The sequence below is a fragment of the Sparus aurata genome, chromosome 21, assembly GCF_900880675.1.
Source record: "Sparus aurata chromosome 21, fSpaAur1.1, whole genome shotgun sequence".
In the NCBI taxonomy this organism is placed as follows: domain Eukaryota; kingdom Metazoa; phylum Chordata; class Actinopteri; order Spariformes; family Sparidae; genus Sparus; species Sparus aurata.
Window position 1 is genome coordinate 17,696,058 of NC_044207.1, and position 17,891 is coordinate 17,713,948.

Consider the following 17,891-nt stretch of genomic DNA (forward strand, 5'->3'; position numbering starts at 1 on the left):
CTGAGCTTGCTGACTAACTGATTAACTAGGGCTGCAAGTAATGACTATTTTTGTTAGCTAAATGGGCGCTGTGTAGCAATTTGTAGTAATTTGGAGGTATTATCACTTTTTTTATTGGCCATATGTGAGCAGAATGTAACGTGACGTGAAAAACACAGACCTTCTCCATCTCTCTCGGTTGCCTGTACAAGCCTGTGGACAATTTTTTTAAGTTGTTGGATGCTAGTGGACTGTAGATAAGTTTGTGAAGGACGTTTTAACGACAGTTCAAAGTGTCTCAAGTCTCAAGTGTCTGAGCAACACTCACTTTTGAAATGGAGCCTGACCAGCACATACAGTTGTTCCAGATTCATCTATAATTTCCATAAATTAATGCATAATGAATAAATAAATGTCTTGTTTTTTACCAAGCAACCCAAAAACATTCAGTTTACAGTTAATTAATACATTTTTTAGTCTGAACTCCTGAATGTCAGGTGCGTTGGTGCGACCAGTGAAAGTTGTTTCTGTACTAGTCTTTCAGCAGATGCAACAACTCACCCCGATGGATTTATGAATTGTTCGTTTCACAAGAGCGACATGTTGAGCTTACGATTTAAGAGGAAATATTCTTTGCCCCTAAATTTTTCAAAGTAACTGCCGATTTGCTCCATTGAAAATGCATTACTTTAGTGTGTGAGGGATGAGCCGTGTATGTGTTTTATTATACATGTATGGAGATGGAGTGTGTATTTATAGCTGGTAACTGCGTGTGTATGTGTCTTTATATGCACTGAGACAGCAGTCATCTGGAGTGTCCATGTGACTGGAGGGGAGGAGGAGGAAGTGGAGGAGAGCTTGACCTCGGACTCGTTTGTACTCTGTGTGGCAGTGTGTCAGCCTGTGTGTGTGTGTCGATGTGTCTGCATATGAATTACACCGAGAGTAGAAAAGAAACCAGATTCCTCCTCTTGTCTGCAACTGGCACGAGCTGAAAGAGACTCGCGTATATCCTCTACAGTCAAAGAAAATTGGGTATCTGTCAAATTTTTTGTGAAGTTGAAAGCCTTCACCCCAATCAGAAATCAGCTCTGCATGAATGATACAGTGGCGCTTTCGCTCACACAGCCAATTATGAAATCTAACGCTCTGAGGAGGTTTCATTTCTAGCTTAAAATTAAAAAAAAAAAAAAGAATCATTGAATTGCAAGTTGCACCAGCTGAAAATGACACTTTTTTAGATTGCTTCTACACAAGAATGTCAGCCTCCATTCCATACTACCCTTTGCTGCAAATTTCCAGCTAAAAAGAGAAAAGAGGCAACAAGGATTCCCGTGATGTTAGTGCTTCTCACAGATGGAGAAGCGCAGGGCTGCCGCTGAAGTGCGTTCACTCTCATGCCTGCCTGCGTACACCAGACTGTGCATGGTAATGTGCGGTCATGGACGTCTGTGTAGTAGAGTGGCACTTGTTATTGTTAGATTTAACAGCACTCAGGCTACACAGACACACACGGAAAACACTTTCTGCTCCATTAAGGCGTCAGCTGTAAAAATGTCACGTGCGCTAATGGTCGGGGGACCAAACTGACGCTGTGGAAATGGGTCATTGTAAAAGTTCACATGGCCCTGTGTGTGTCTAGAGCAGTATGTTTCATGTAGCTGTGTAGTGGTGGGATGAACTGTGTAGTGTGTAGTGTGTGTGTGTGTGTGTGTGTGTGTGTGGCTGCAGCGGCAGGCAGACTGCTGGTGATTAGGAACAACAGGGCAGAGTTCAGCTCAGTGAGTGTGTGGAATGCTAATCCACATTGTCATAAGGCGAGCTTCAGCCTGACAAAGGGCTGGAGACATGAGGGGGGTTAGAGGCTGTTTGTGTGTGTGCCCGTGTGTGTGTGTATTTGTTGCAGAAGCCATCCGGATAAGAGAGGTGCTTCATTATTGTAGATTAGGACCAAGAAGCAGCATGGTGTGTGTTAATAAAGCGGGGGTGGGTGGGTGCGGGGAAAGGTGCAACGGACAAGAGAGAGAGAGGGACAGGCAACAACAGGGGGAGAGGAAAACAGCTGTGTTGAAATGTGCAAACGTTTGCACCCTTACACATTCATTAAGGAATAGAGTGCGCAGAGCAGCAGGAATAATGAGCAGGGGTGTGTGTGTGTGTGTGTGTGTGTGTGTGTCTGTGTGGGGAGGGTGTTAAACTGTCAACTGTCAGGTAAGCGAGGATTATAGGCGGAGACGCAGGCAACCATTAGCGGAACACACGTACATGTATGTATGTTATATATGTGGTCACAAGCACACACACACACAGGGCTACCTTTTTAATGAGCTGTCAGTTGTCTCATCAGTAGAGCTTCTGCTGTCGTGGAGGTCAAGCAGATGAAAGACCGCGGGATGACCTGGTGTTAATATCAGTTTGGACCCATCATGCTCTCCTTCTATCTGCTTTTGTCTCACACACACTCACTTGTGCCGGGGTGTGACAGATTTTCACACACACACACACACACACACACACACACACACACACACACACACACATATTGGCAACCTTGATATTGGAGGTAATCCAGCCAGCGAGGACCCGGCTCTCCTCCACACACCACTGCAGTGGGTTTATTGTTGTTTCTGTCAATTCAACCTTCCCTCTGTCTCGGCCCTGTCCCATCTCTCTCTCTCTCTCTCTCTCTCTCTCTCTCTCTCTCTCTCTCTCTCCCTCTCTCTCTCTCTCTCTCTCTCTCTCTCTCTCTCTCTCTCTCTCTCTCTCTCTCTCTCTCTCTCCCTCTCTCCCTCCCTCCCTATCTCCCTCCCTCCCTGTTCAGTGCTGCAGTGCTGCCTTCTGGAGAAAAAAAAAGGAAAAAACACCAGCCCCCTTCTATATACGCTCTCACACACAGACGCACCTGGCAACACATATGGCTCCAGCCTATTACATTTGCATGTACATGCTCATTCATCCATGCCCTTGTAAATAAGAGACTATCCCCCTACATACTGTACACATAACATGAATTCACAGACAGACCCACACACAGGGACTAGTAGTATTTGTTTTGCCTGTTTAATGTTTTAATGTTTGTGTGTTATAATGGGACCTGGAGCCATGATGTGTTTATTTTAGCTTAGCTTAGCATAAAGACAGGAGGCAGAGGAAATCAGCTAGCTGGGCTATATCCAAAGCTCATAAATACATGTAATTACACCTCTAAAGCAGAGATATTAACACTTTGTATTTAATGTCTGTGTTTAACTTGTATCTATACCTTTATCTATCTATCTATCTATCTATCTATCTATCTATCTATCTATATGGAGGGACTTTGACTGCAGCTAAGATTGACCTTTAGTTATGAATCTTTTTCAAATTTGGGGGATTATTTGATACATTTCTGTCTCTTGAAATGTTAAGATAGTGAAATTACTCTTGTCTAAGGTGAAAGTATAAATAAAAAAATATAAAATATAATAATTGGAAAAGAATGCTGAATGAGATGTAACAAGTAGAGGTATAATGATTCGACATTTACATAGTGACATTTTAAACAAAAAGTATAATTAATTAATCTTGAAAGTAATTGGTAGATAAATCAATAATGGAAATAATCATTAGATGCAGCCCTAATAACAAGTGTAACATTATGATTTATGGATGTATTATTGGCTGAAGTTGCTAAGTGATGTTGCAGCTAGGCTATTTGCTAATATGCATGTTTGCTGGCTGTCAAGGTAATCTGGCCGTATTGTTCTCAGGCTGTTTAGCTCTGGTAATGACAGTGTGTCTCAGCCAATAAAGTGCAGAGGAAAACCCTGATGTCCGTGTGTGTTCACGTGCTTGTGCGTGTATGTGTGTATTCTGTGGATGAACGTTTATAGATGGCTTTAAAGGGCTAGTAAGTCAATTATTGATGCTTTCTACAACCTCTATCTATTTCTGCTCTCTGCTTTTCCACTCTTCTCGCTGAATTGACTCTCTAACCTCTTTTCTTGTTTCTTGTTCCTTCAACACTTTCCTCCTCTCCCTCCTCCATCTTCTCCATCTGCTGCCTAGCGTTGTATATCGCAATGCTGGAAAGTCTCGTCCTCCGGTGCCTTTTCAATCCTTGTGTGTGTGTGTGTGTGTGTGTGTGTGTGTAAACTGTGGGCAGCCTGTGTGTAGTGTCAGGCCTGTCTGCCGCAGATAAGCATCAACTCCATCAGCTTGTGGCCTCTCGCTGAGCGTGTCCTGGATTTGCTCATAAAAACACACACACTCAGACACACAGTCGGACACACAACTAGAGGCAGCGCCAGCAGTATTCACTGAACACACAGCTCAGAGGGTACGGTGCTGACACAATGAATCATAAACATTCAACAAAAAATATGTCTTCACATTGAGCAAAAGGCCGACTCCAACCGCGTTGCATGTATACCCATGAATCACACACACAGAAGCAAATAATGACGGGCCATGTTGGAGCCATGTTGACTATCGGCTTGGCTTTTCTTTTGTTTTATTCATAGGCTTTCCTCAGTGGGTTCATTCAGCTTCTGCTCTTAGCTAATCCATTTACCTGCTTCCTTGGGCGACATTGTATCACGGCCGACTCAGGCCATAGCTCACTCGTACTGCTCACTTTTAATGACATTTGTCTCCATTTTCTATCTCTTGGATGTCATTTGTCTCTATTTCCTATCGTTTAAATGTCATTTGTCTCTATCTTTCCCCTCTGTGACCGAGCTTGTAATTTTTTTTCCTCCCTACTTTCTTCCTCTCGTTCCCACGCTCCCTGACGGGATCTGTGCATCATTTTAATTGTTCTTACAGATGTGTATAATCTTGCTGTTTTGTGTTCAACCTTGGCATTTGTTTGTGTCTGCTTGTTTCAGAAGGCTGTGGAGGAGGAGGAGAGCCAGGTGAGGAAATCCGTGGCAGATCTGTGCTCCACTGGCAGCAAGTTAGCCGACGCCGACCCTGCGAGAAAGGTCAGCCGCTGCTTCACTCCCGTACCCATCCATCCATCCACCCACCACATCTCTCCATCACCTCCTACCCTTCCGACATCCCCCTCCTCTCTTCCCCCTCCCCCTCCTCTACACACAGGTCAGCTCTCAGGGTCACCACCCCCACCCTGACTGACTGACTGACTGACAGACACTCCCCCTGTTCACCCATTCATAGCGGCACGCTTCTCCACTCTGACCTGCCAGGAAATACGCTCATACGGCTGCTGAAAGGCTCTGCTCTTCACCTCCCCCTACACACATGCGCACGCACTTACTCACGCACGTACGCACGCACACACACATGCATGCACGCACGCACACACAGGGAAGAAGCTCTTTATCATGATTATCTTTTTTCTCCTACATGTGAGCACACACACACACACACACACACACACACACACACACACACACACACACACACTCAGCTGATGCCTGATGGATGATCCCTCATCCACATGTATGCATGCATATATTAGCTTTATTAGATTATGGCTCCACGAGCGACATGTGCAGTACAGCACATTCCCTTCTCCTCCTGCTGTTTCCCTCCATGTTTTCATATTATTCATGTGTAAAAGTGTGTGTGTGTGGTAGTGTGTGTGCGTGCGTGAGCTTGCCATCTGACTCCCATTGTGATCATTCATCTGCAAGAATGTCATGCAAAGATCAATACATGTAGATTGAAGATGCAATTTTGTACCTTTGTAGCTAGAACACAATAGCTCAAGAGACAATGTTGCAGTGGTGTGTGATATTTATGTCTGTGTTTGTGTGTATGTTTTGTTTTTCTCAGGGGAAAACATCTCCACCCACTCTGGTGTTCAACCGTCTTTTCTCGGACATCAAGGAAGAGCCAGGACACCCCACCCTGGTCCATCCCAGGTACTACAACTCAGTGACTTTAATTAAACAACACCAGTATGCCATTTTAGGGTTGCAGCTGACAGTTTTTTTCATTATCAAATTATCTACAGTTTTTTTTTCAAGGCTCAGCAGTCCCTTTAATTCAATCAAGCCTAATCCAGTATCAAACTCAATACCCCTAAACCACGCGTAACTGCTTAACCATCATTTAAAATCACCAGATTCTACTCACTCATATATACCATCAACCTAACTATGCTTTTTTTTCATCAAGAACCATGCATTATCTCCTGAGAAAGTAACACAAATGTCAAAAATCCATTCAACTAGACACGGTTGAAAACAGTCCTCCTTGGTGCAGATGATTTTGATTTATTGTAGGAAGAGGATTTTTTAACAGAATAGTTGTATTTTTATGTTTTTTTTTTTCAGTTTAGTTTGGTTTGGTTTGTTCTGTCAGGGAACATTAAAATGTGTTTGAAAGGTTTTTTTTTAAGTGGGTTGACTATCTATCAGTACTTGAAACTATTCCAGTCGGACCGGTGTTATCTTTACAAACCTGCTCCCTCTGTAATTACCAGAGTAATGTTAAGTTTCACTTTAACTTCAGGTTTCGTTCTTAGTAAATGAAATTCAGTTCTCTAATTTGTTGGTCCCGTGCTCCCTCTCCTGCTCTGCTCCCTCCTCTTTCTCTCGCCTCCATCACATGTGCTGCTCTTCTCCCTCCCTCCCTCCCTTGTTTCCTTCCCGCATCCCTCCCCAGAGCATACCAGCCTGGGTTGATGGCTCACACAGTAATCTGACCCAGATTAAAAGATGGAAATAGATGGTTTACGGCGCCATAGCTTACATGTGACCGCCGTGACATACTGACTGTGTGCGTGGAGGCTGCCGACATCAGACCAGACAGACTGGCAGGATTAGGGTTCTGGTCACCTACCAGCATCACATGACTGCTACACTAGCAATCCAGTCAGGACTTGCACAGACCAGTTTAGACCGTTGGCAACAATGAAACATAGTGCTAGACATCCCACAGCACTTAACGTCCTATTTGGGATTCTACTAACATCCATCAGCAGTACACTTGTCAAATACGAGGCAGGCTTACATTATTCAATCACATCTTAGGCATTACATGCGAAAGAGTTTCAGATTCCCAGTCAGGCGAGCAGGCAGCGCTGTGTTTCCATCCAGAGGACACGTAGCAATGCTCGCTTGGTAGTGCTGTAGTGAGCAGAGCCCCACTGAGCTGTCATGCTTAACCTAGTTCACAGCTCCAGCTCTGTCTGGAGGGGACTGCTGGTGGGGGGGAGGGGTTCAGAGCTCCTCTCCTCTCCATTTCCATCTCCATCTCTCCCCTCCATCCCTTCTTCCTTTCTCCACCGTGCAGCCAGGAATAGACAGATAGCGTTGGCTCAGTGACTTCAGTGCATCTCCAGGCTCTATCTCTCTCAGCTGTACCCACTACCTGGACATTGGTGATAAGCCCAGGGTGTGTTTAGGCTGAGATCCTGTAAACACACGATAAGAAACATCCATATTCCACACCGTGTTTTTCTCAGCTCCTGTCTTCAGATGGTGCAGTTACTGGAGCCCACTAAATGACTGTCGTTTCATTAGTCTGATTCCGCTGTGTTTTATTACTGCAGAGCCATATAACTTATCACAGGTGGATGTGTCGCTTTATGTATACAAGGATCACAAAGTCCATAACTTGTAACATTTTACGATATTTACAACAAAGAGAGAAGTATGTGAAAGGTGACACTGCTACCATTATGATTAGAATGACAAAAACAATGAAAAAAGCGACACTCTATTCAGAAATTAGCAGCTGAAAACCTTGAAATTAATTTGACGTTCGGTCATTTATTTTAGGGTTAATTTATTAAATATTTATCGACATATGATCTCTTTTTCTCAATTTTTTTCCCCCCAGTTACTACCTGTACACGTACGACAAAATGGTGGCTCCCAACGTGTCTCTGCGGAGGGAGGCGGAGATGAGCCCAGAGATGTTTGGAGCGCTGCTCAAACACCACTACAGCCGCAGACTGCTGGGCCATGACGAGCCACCCATGGGTCAGTAATGGCACACACTTGCATTGACCAAACACACATTACACTCCAAATACACATGGAGACAAATGGGAAGACATTTATTGAATATGCACACATATGCTAAGGATATTAGTATTTTTTCTTTAATCAATTAAGCGGCATTAAGAATTAACCTGCAATCAAAGACGGGCACAAATACATCTAAAAGTATCTTATTACAAATTACAAATACTCGCTTGTCAAATAAATCAAAGTAGATTGTAATTAAGTCGTTAGCTTGTGTTGCTGTTACCTTTATCTGTTCTTTTACCTCCTTATGTAGCCTGCTCTGACTTGCATCAAACATAGATCATGTCGGTGGCTAAAACCAATTCCTGATGGAAAAAAGTCCAACATCTTTATATATTATTTATAATCAATCAATTATCATTGTTCAGCCAGCCGGCTATCAATTAAAGGAAATAATAAAAATTTGCATCCCTAACACATGCTGTGGTTATGCTAGATGACAAACACATTCCTTGCCATTTTTTCTTCCCCTCAAAACTTTATTTTTTACGTTACCCAACATGAGACAGCATAAAATGAAATATCATGTTTAGCAGTGTAAAATTACACTATAAAAGTACACTAGACACACAAACACGGCTGACACATGCCTGCTATAAATACACAACACACATACAGCGAGCAGGAGCGATTTACATACATACAACATAAGCAGAAGAGACATGCAGATTATGCAGTGCAAAGAGGCGACACGTGCTCACTGTAAACACACAACCTACAGTAAACCTCCACCCGACACACACACACACAACACTGCCGCCTGCAGCCGTGCACATAATCATGCAATGACCTTCACCCAAAGACTGTGGGGGCACCTCACTATTGATGAACAAGAGGGGGGGGGGGGGAAATGGCAGTGACCTCCTCCCTGCCCTGTGTATGTTTATGTGTACTTTAAGGTTTGTGTGAAGCCTGCATTAATAAGCTGTGTGTGGGGAGAGGTAGAGAAAGAGAGAGAGAGGGTGAATCACAGGAATGGTTACTGTCTGCCATTATTACACCATGTCTGACTGCCAGGCTGTCTCTCAGGCATTCTGCCCCCCCCCCCTTTTCTTCTCTGTCCAATCTGTCCCTCTTCCCTCCATCCTCCCTCTCTTTTTCCTTGCGGCTATTTCTGCATCCTCTCCGAGTCCATTCTCCGTCTGCTCCCTCCTGCACTTCCTCTTGCATCCATCCATTCATCCATCCATCCATCCATCCATCCATGTCTCTTTCTTCTCCGGCTCCCTTCATCTCCGCCTCCCTCGCAGTCTGCTGTCACTTTTAACCCCCCCCCCATCCTCTATTTATTTTTTCTTTCCATTGAATGCTTTCCTCTCCTGGTCTGTCTGTTTGCCTTTCACTCTCTCGCGCGCGCGCTCTCTCTCCTGCTTGTTTCCTTTCTATCCACCACCGCATGACCCACTCCTGTTATTTTCGTGCTTCTACTGTCGTGTGTGGGTTTTCTGTGTGTGCTGTGCAGAGCATGTATGTGGACTTGCATGTGTGTGTACGCAACTTGAGTCAGTAAATGAGTGTCCTCTCTAGCACTAGACATGCTGTGTGCCGAGCACGTCACACACATACTGTATGAATACATTAAGCTGGTAAACAACCATCCGCACGCTCTCTGCCTTTCTTCCACTATTCTTCTCTGTCCGTCTGTGAGCTCATGACTTCAAATACACTGTCTTTACCAGCCTACACATGTCTCACTGCAGCATCTGCGCACATGTGTCTTTGTGTGTGAGTATGTGACACTGCCCATTTGATCCTTTTCCTATGATGTACACCTTAAAGGCCACAGTGAAGGAACAGGCCAGAGATTGAACAGAGGAGCCCACGCAGAGTGGCTCCCACACAAGGCCCTTTATTCCGTTCTATTCTCTCTCTCTCTCTCTCTCTCTCTCTCTCTCTCTCTCTATCTCTCTATCTCTATGTTTATCTCTATCTATCCCCATCACAGACACAAACTCGCACAGAATTAGTGAGTGTTTGGTTCCTTGGCTGTTGCCATGTTGTGCTTGTGCTTGCGTGTGTGCTTGCACTGAGAAAGAGGTGTAAGCTTCAGTGAGGTTTTTGCGAGGGTGTTACTAAGTGTAGGTGGGAGTGTGCACCAGCTCGGCTCGCACTTCCTGTCTTTCAACCACCTCCTCCTCTACTTCTTCTTGTTCTTCTTTTTTTTGTAAAGCTCATTCCCCCAATCTCTTCTTCCTCCCTCCTCAGATCTTCATGCGTCGCCTCCCGTCTCAGCTGGCGCCGAGGAGGCCAAATCCCAACGTGCCGATGCTGCCTCGGCCACCGAGCGGGAATGCCAAACCCAGGCAGTTTCCATGGAGACAAGCAGCCTGAGCTGCAAGAAAGCCACCCACATCCCCGCCCACACCCCTCCTCCTCCTCCTCCTCCTCCTCCGCCTGCGTCGTTGTTGTCGCTGGTAACGGAAGTTGCAGCTAAGGACACAGGCTCCACCATGAGCAGCATTGCAGCAGCGGTGGGGGGGATGGAGGACGACAAGGACAGGATTGTCGTGGAGATCATGCAGATGTACAGCAGGCAGCAGGAGAAGCTCAACTCCACTCTGCACAAGCAGCTGCAACTGGAAATGGTGAGTTGGCGGTGGGAAATAACAAAGACCAAGATAAATGAGCCCCTGACTAGACCATAACTGTCCTCGCCTATTAAAAGTGTCCTTCATGTAGATTTGGAGGTGATGTTCACCTTCCACTGACCCTTCCATTGCCTCAGACAGCCTGGAAAAAAGCCTATTCTGTTCAAAAGTTGGAGAAAAATCAGATACTTTTGTAATTTGTCCAACAAGTCAGCCTTCCAGTTCATGTAAATCACAATGTTTCACTGATAGATTATATATTTTATATGAATCAAACATACGGGAAAAAGAGTTGACCTATATTGGTGATGTTGACCATTCCAAAATATTAGTCATAAGTTGTCTGACAGAATAATAAGTAAGAGTGCTTTAATATTAGATAAGTTTTTGCACCCACATAACACTTGCCAGTTGCCATTTTGTAATCTGGCCTTGTTTTCCTCTTGCTTCTTCTTTGCTCTCGACTTCATCCATATTCCCACTGAATGTGTTCAAGGTCAAAGGTTACACACACTGTCTGAATTTAGCCAGCAGGGCGGCATATGAAGCAGAAGCCTACATTCGATTCCCGCGTGGTATCAAACATATGACCTCCCTGTGGAGAAGCTGAAATATAAAGCATTTTTCTCTGCAGAGGTCAGTGAAGTATCACATTATTATTGTTATTTCCCTTGACTTAGTCTGTGTGTCTCCAGGAGCTGGAGGCGTTGCGCGGGGGCGAGGCGGCGAGGCTACGGGAGTTGAGCGCCGAGCAGAGGGAGCTGCGCTGCGAGCTGGAGGCGGTGCACAGCGAGCAGGCGCGGCAGCTCAGCCAGGCCCGCCAGGAACAGCTGGAGCTGGAGACCCGTCTGGAGCAGCTCCGACAGCAGGCCTGCGCCTGCGAGCCGGGGGCACAACGCCAGCAAGAGGCCCACTACACTGCACAGGTATGGACCAACGCATGCGTAGCACTGATTTTGGTATTGGAAACCGTCTGAGTGAATCACGATGACACATACAGCACAGAATGCACATTAACTCGCATCACTTAACATATGCCCTTTTAATCTCAGAGACATTACAGTGCTACGCTGCAGAGCTGCACTCTACATCATACTTCCTCACATTTTCTAAGCTACTACAACCAATGAATTAACTTTCCTCTCACAGTTCCGAAAAGGTTGAAACACAGCACATTCATCCAACAACAAAGTCAGATAAACAATAATGTAAACATCACTTTATGACTCTTCAATCTTCAGTAAGCTCTCTGAATCACTGCAGGGGTTTGCTTGGACCAGTGGCATTGACTAAATGTAAAAATATTTTGATCTTTTTCTTTCTTTGATGTTCCCATCATAGTGGCGAATAACTCAGATTACATAGTCCTGACCCACATATTCCCTCTAAGGCTAGCGGAGAGTGTTTTCCACCAAAACATTGGTCATAGTCTTTCTGTGATTTCCACAGCTGAATAATTTTATGTGTATCTGTGTCAAATGTGAGTCACCGAGCCCACATAAACGCACACACTCAGAGCCTTTGTTTAGATTATACCAGACTTAATCTCAGTATAGGTTCTGTCTTGTTGGCTCAGAGCTGCAGTATCCCCCATCCTGTCTGTTATTGAAGCCCTGGCTCCTCCTGCCCCGCTCCCCTTGGCATCAAACTCAGGATGTCTGCCAGCTAGGAAAGGGGGTGTGCATATGTTTGTGTGGTTACAAGATTAGCACTGAGGCCCGAAACTAGACAGTGTGAAGACATTTATCAGTTTTACACAGATGTTAAAAGTCAGAGTAAAAACACAGCAGTGAATCAGTCAGTCACAGGTTTCTTTACACATTTTTGTTTGATTGATAGCTCATTGATCAGGACAGTATGATAGTAAACAAGGTTAAGTCAGAGCCCGAGGCTGAGCATCAAAATGCGACAGCTGATGACTGACAGAATAACAAACATCAGCCAGTAGATAGACCTTTTGCTATTCTTTGCACAGTATGTTATGTTAGCCTACTAGCTAACTACCTTTCAGCTACTCTTCATTTTAAATGTTGTGAGACGGGTCTGTTTTTTGTACATGTTTAGCTGTTTTTTTTAAAATATGTATTTAAAATAATAAAAACTCTAAATGGAGTTTTGTATGGTGTGATGCTAAATAACTACTAATAATCACAGCATCTTTAATACATCCAGAACTACACATCTTGACTTATGACAGACTGTTGTTAAATGTGATAATGTGTTGGACTAAACGTCTTCTAATTTGCTTCAGGCACATGTTGACCTCATGTCTGTCTCTCTCTCTCTCTCTCTCTGTCCTGCCAGTTGTCGGAGCTGCGTCAGAGGCTGGAGCAAGCGGAGGCGGACCGGCAGGAGCTGCAGGAGGAGCTGCGCAGGGAGCGGGAGGCACGGGAAAAGCTGGAGCGCACAATCACCCAGCTCAAGCAGCAGATGGCCCAGTCTGGCACGATGGGAGGCAGCCCCTCTCCTCCTCCTACCCCTTCCACCGGACCCCCTAACGCCCACTCCCCGCCCTCCTCCTCCTCTTCTTCTTTCTCGGAGGCCCCAGCGGCTGGCCACAAGTAACTGCCACCCCTCCAGGCGCCTCCCCTCCCTCATTCCTCTCCCAATCACCCGCCAACTCCACAGACACAAACAAATCAGCCTGAAGCAGAAAGGAGCTTCAGGTCTCCTTCGGCTGTTTTTTTTAAGTTGTGCATCTCCCCCTCCCCCCTTTTATTTCCGTGTAGGACTGACTTTTGTTTTTATAATTTAACATCACTTAAAAGAAAAAAATGATGTTGTGTTTTTTTTTTTTTTTATTATTATTCTGTCTTTCGCTCCCTTCTCCTCTTTAAACAGTATTTAAAGATTTTTTTGGGGGCATGTATGTTTTGATTTAATTTATGGTTTTTACTGAACAAGCAGCTGCTTCACAGACATGAGTCTGGTCCTGTAGCGACCAGCTCAACCCATCCCTGTTTTGTTTTCTCCTCCATGACTGTCACCCTCCTCTCCCATCCCTCCTCGCTCTCTCCGGAATCAGGAGCAAATGACTCAGAGATTTCAGACACACAGACTCAGCTCTTCGAGGACGTCACTTCATGCTACTACCTGGCACAGCAACTGGTGCCCATGGACACAAGATGGCGCCTGGTTGCGAGGCCCTTCTCCGTCTCTCTGTATGTACAGCCCGAATGCTCAAGTACCAGCGACTGCAGGAAACTGCATGGACATTTCAACACAGTTTTTCTTTTTTCTCTTTTTTTTTGCTCCTTTAGAGAACAGAAAGAAAAGTGTATCATCATCTGAAAAACATCAAATCTATATGCAGGAGAAAAGATCTTTACTATATATATATATATAAAAAAAGACAGATGTTGTAAAACATCATGAAAATATGCCAATATTGACGCTGAACTTGAAAAGAGTGTTTTGAGTGTGACCCCCCACAAGGTAGCTAGCTAGAAAATCGTCTAGCCTGGACCCCCAGCTGCTCCTAACACAGACTAGTTTTCCTCTTCCCTCTGCTGGGCAGCACCTGGACCCTCCTGTCGTAGACCAAACAGTCTGTCGGTTGATCCGCCAGCTGCCCAGCGTCTCCTCTAAAGCTCCTCCGCCCCCCTCCTCCTCCTCCACTCATGAGGCCTCGCACCTTCCACCACTGTATGCTAGCGCCATTGCCCTCTGCTGGGAAACTCCTCAACACTGTTGTTTGGCTTCCACTTTGGAAACACTGTGCTGTTTTCAGGCTTGGCATGAAGAAGCTCAGGAGCAGTGTTATGCACTTAACGCGCTCTCCTCCCCCAGAATCCCCTGGGAAAGGAATGTGTCTGGACACAGGGGCTGGTTTAGCCGGTGTCGCTTTTCTAAGAAAGAAGAAAGGCAGAGCGTCACATGTACGCTGGCTGTGCCGTGTTACCATAATACATATAACAGCCCCGCATGCCCGCACACACTCGAGTGTGTCAGTGCAGTCCAGGCATTCAGGCAGAACAATGGCCCCAGCGTTCCCAGCAGATGATCAAAGCGCCAGTCTGCCCCTGTTTTCTGGGCTTCTTTTTCTGTATCGTTTGACTTCATTGTTAGGAGACGGTTTTATCCCCACCCTGTTTGTCAGAGCATCATCTAAGAATGTGGGTCGCAGGTGAAAGCGGTTAGTCCAGGGTGGTTTGGGCCTCGGGTCCGGCCCCTGCCTCACGTTATTCTGCATGGCTGAACAAACAGCAGCGGGCAGGAAGAGGAAGAGAGGGGAGGCGAGGATTGAGGGGAGCGCTCAGGGGACTGGTGCCCTCTTCCCTGCTGCAGGCTGGGTGGCCCAGACGCCGGAGGTACAGAGGGAGCCCTTTTTGTTTAGCGTCGTCAGAATGGGGGCAGCTGTTGTTGTCTGGGGGGGGGGCCTCTGCCCACCCTCGGGTGGGACTGTACAAGGATCCCCCCATCTCTCAACTCCCTCGCTCCTCTCCCACAAAACGACCGTCACTCACTCACACATGCCCGTCCATCCATCTCCAGTGCCAGATCAGCTGGGGGTGCGCTGTGTTTTGTAGATGCCCAGGAGAGCGAGTAGACGTCCAGCCGGAGGAAGAGAGGACTTTTATTGTGTCAGTTGCCAGGCAAAAGCGCTTTTTATTGCCACTATAGAGATCCCTGCAAGCGAGCGTGCGTGTGTGTAAATAATTGTTTAAAAAGAGAGGGGGATCGGCCTCAGCTAAACTCTGAGCTTTTTTTATGCATCTGCTATAAATGCAAATTGATAGACATTCCACTGTGCTCCATCCTGTTCGATGCAGATTTTCTTACCCAGCTACCCTTTACAATAACAGACCTTAAAGACCGGGCAGAGTACAGTTGTGGTTTGTTGAGTCATAAGAGCAGGTGCAGATGCAAGCCAGTAAAATCAAACCCATGCCGCAAATGTACACTCTACTGTTGTTCCATTTAAACCTTTATTGAAATTATGAAAGAAAATATTTAACGTATTAACTAAAGATTTATATTCACTTTGTAAATACAGTAGTCATTAATATATTAACTGTTCTTATATGAAAAATCTTCAAAAGGTTATATAAATTGGACCAGAACTATGGCTTCGGCTGTTTTTTGCTTTCTTTTTGAAAAAAAAGTGATCTTTGCAGACATCAGAGCTCGACTTCTGTCGAGTGGATGTGGGGGTGTGAAACGCATGGTTTACTGAGACATGATGCAGGACAAAGGCAAAAATAGGAAAATACTCTGTTACACACTTTCCCCCTTTTCTGAACTGATGCATTTGTTTTTTTATGGATTTCATCTTGACGGACTGTTTAACGTGTAATGAGCTTCTTCCCTCTTTATTAACCCCCCCTCCCCCTGAGCTAAATTGAAAACAGAACATTTGTTGAAGAAAATGCATTTTGGAAAAAAAAGAAAACAAACAAAAAATAATAATTTTGCATGTTTTGCTGCCCCTCATGTTTTGTGTCACCGGGCCACTCTTATCAATCTGTTCATTGTTTAAAAAAAAAGGAAGAAGAAGAAGAAAGTTTCCCCTCACATAACACACAAACTATTGAGATGGCTCATATGCATGAACATTGAACATGTGCAAGTTTTTATATCATTATTGGTTTAGAGGTTGGCTAAATATAAAGAAGTCAGATTATGAAGAAGATAACATGTAGCCTAATTTGAATTGGAAATGAAGTGAGAGTGTGTGAAAGAGAAGAGCGTGTGTGTGTGTGTGTTTGTTGGCCTCCCACGTCTGACTGAAGCACAGCAGCTTTGAAAAGGGAAAGAGAAAAACTTGCTCATGTAGCTCTGGATGTGTAGTTATGTTTTCTGATTCTGGATGTGTTAACATCACTCTAAAGATAAGCAGTATTAGTTTTTATTGACTTAATTACCTCTTAAACAGAACAAAAATATGAAAAAAAATAATTTCCATACATCACATTAGCAGATAATCAAGTTATCTCTGTGATTTTACTTTCTATGTAATTTGAATATTATACACCGGGGGGCGCTGTTTTGCTTCTTTAATTGTACACGATAATGAAAAAAATTTAAATGAAAGGGGAGAAAGATCCCCGGTAACACGGTGTGCTGGGCCTTATTGCATTTTGCAGTGTTATGAAAAATGGATATGGATATGCTTTGTACAGAATTTTTACAGGTGCGAAGTTTGCCCAACTGAAGGTGAAAAAGGCAAGTGAACACATTTGAATACAGGATTTACATGCCCATCGCCTCCTGGCTACGCGAAGAAAACTAGTAAACAAATCCAAGGTGACCTTTGAACTGCTGCAGGTGGTTTATGCTTTGTAGTTGGGTGTCTAACTTTAGGCCAGTAATTATTCTGTGCCTGTGTGGGAGACGTAGGAAGTAGAGCTGCGTTGGTGATTGATGACACAGATCACTGGTTACTAAGAAAGAGGTACACCATGTTTTTAATTTATACACATCCTGTGAAAAGATATTCATGGCTCGGCTATAAAGAACCCTTCCCCCCCTCAATGCTGTTCTGAAACATGAAACACAGTGTCTGTGTATGACCATTGCATACTACGTTGCCAATACTACAGTGTGATGAGACTTTTGTTCTTGCATGAATCGAGACACTGTTCTCCTACCTCATGTTGTGATATAAAAAGATGTTTTTTATGCAGAAGACACTGCATCTCTAACTGTTTATCATTGATATTTACTAGTAAATTACATACCTGTAAATGCTTTTAGCTAATACCTCAGTTGTATCTAGTGTTTGTTTTTCTTTCTGTTTTTTGCCCTTCCCTGATTTCAGATCTTGTAAATATACCCTGTATAGACAATGAACTTGGATCAAATTCAAGTAAAGTTCTGTAGTGTCAAACCTGTGTTGTGTTTGCCTTTTCTTACCCGCTCGTGATGCTGATTTCGTCCTCATAACTTCCTGATCGGTTCAAGGTCCGCACATTTTTCACAAGATTCTCATCGACGGTCACTGGAGCTGCTGATGTGGTTTCAGCTTCAAGAGAGAAAGAAGCAGCTGAATACTGTCGTACAGATGTGGGTCCCATAGAGCGTGCAAAATAAAGACTGCCACTGCCTGAGCCAGCTAACTTCCAGTTTAGCTAACTTGAGTAAAAATACAATTTAATGTTTTTCTTATTGGACGGAATGGCTCCAGTAATGAGTTTGTGATAGTCAAAAAAATGAATCCACCGTTTTACAGCCACTTCTTTCACAGTGTAAGCTTGTGGAAAAAGTCTTTTGGGCCTCAGCGCACCAGGTGACGATATAAATACACGGTTTGTAACAACAAAAGATGGCTTCGAAGCCTGGTGCTGCTGACAGCAGCTACAGTGAGCAGCAGTTAGTGGTCCCTCTGAAGTGTTTTCCT

General features: G+C 44.6%; 1 protein-coding gene across 2 annotated transcripts in view; it reads left to right on the forward strand.

Annotated features, from left to right (window-relative positions):
- Nucleotides 1–17,381, forward strand: part of skila (SKI-like proto-oncogene a) — a 32,687-nt gene extending 15,306 nt beyond the window's left edge. The window contains exons 2-7 of one of the 2 annotated variants that reach the window (XM_030402501.1): nucleotides 4,848–4,943; nucleotides 5,761–5,849; nucleotides 7,774–7,916; nucleotides 10,170–10,549; nucleotides 11,233–11,478; nucleotides 12,857–17,381. In XM_030402501.1, coding sequence (XP_030258361.1) covers nucleotides 4,848–4,943; nucleotides 5,761–5,849; nucleotides 7,774–7,916; nucleotides 10,170–10,549; nucleotides 11,233–11,478; nucleotides 12,857–13,117 — 1,215 coding nt within the window. In that variant the 3' untranslated portion in view covers nucleotides 13,118–17,381. The remainder of the gene's footprint in view (nucleotides 1–4,847; nucleotides 4,944–5,760; nucleotides 5,850–7,773; nucleotides 7,917–10,169; nucleotides 10,550–11,232; nucleotides 11,479–12,856) is intronic. The other variant, XM_030402502.1, reaches the window with a different exon arrangement.
- The last annotated feature ends 510 nt before the right edge of the window (nucleotides 17,382–17,891 follow it).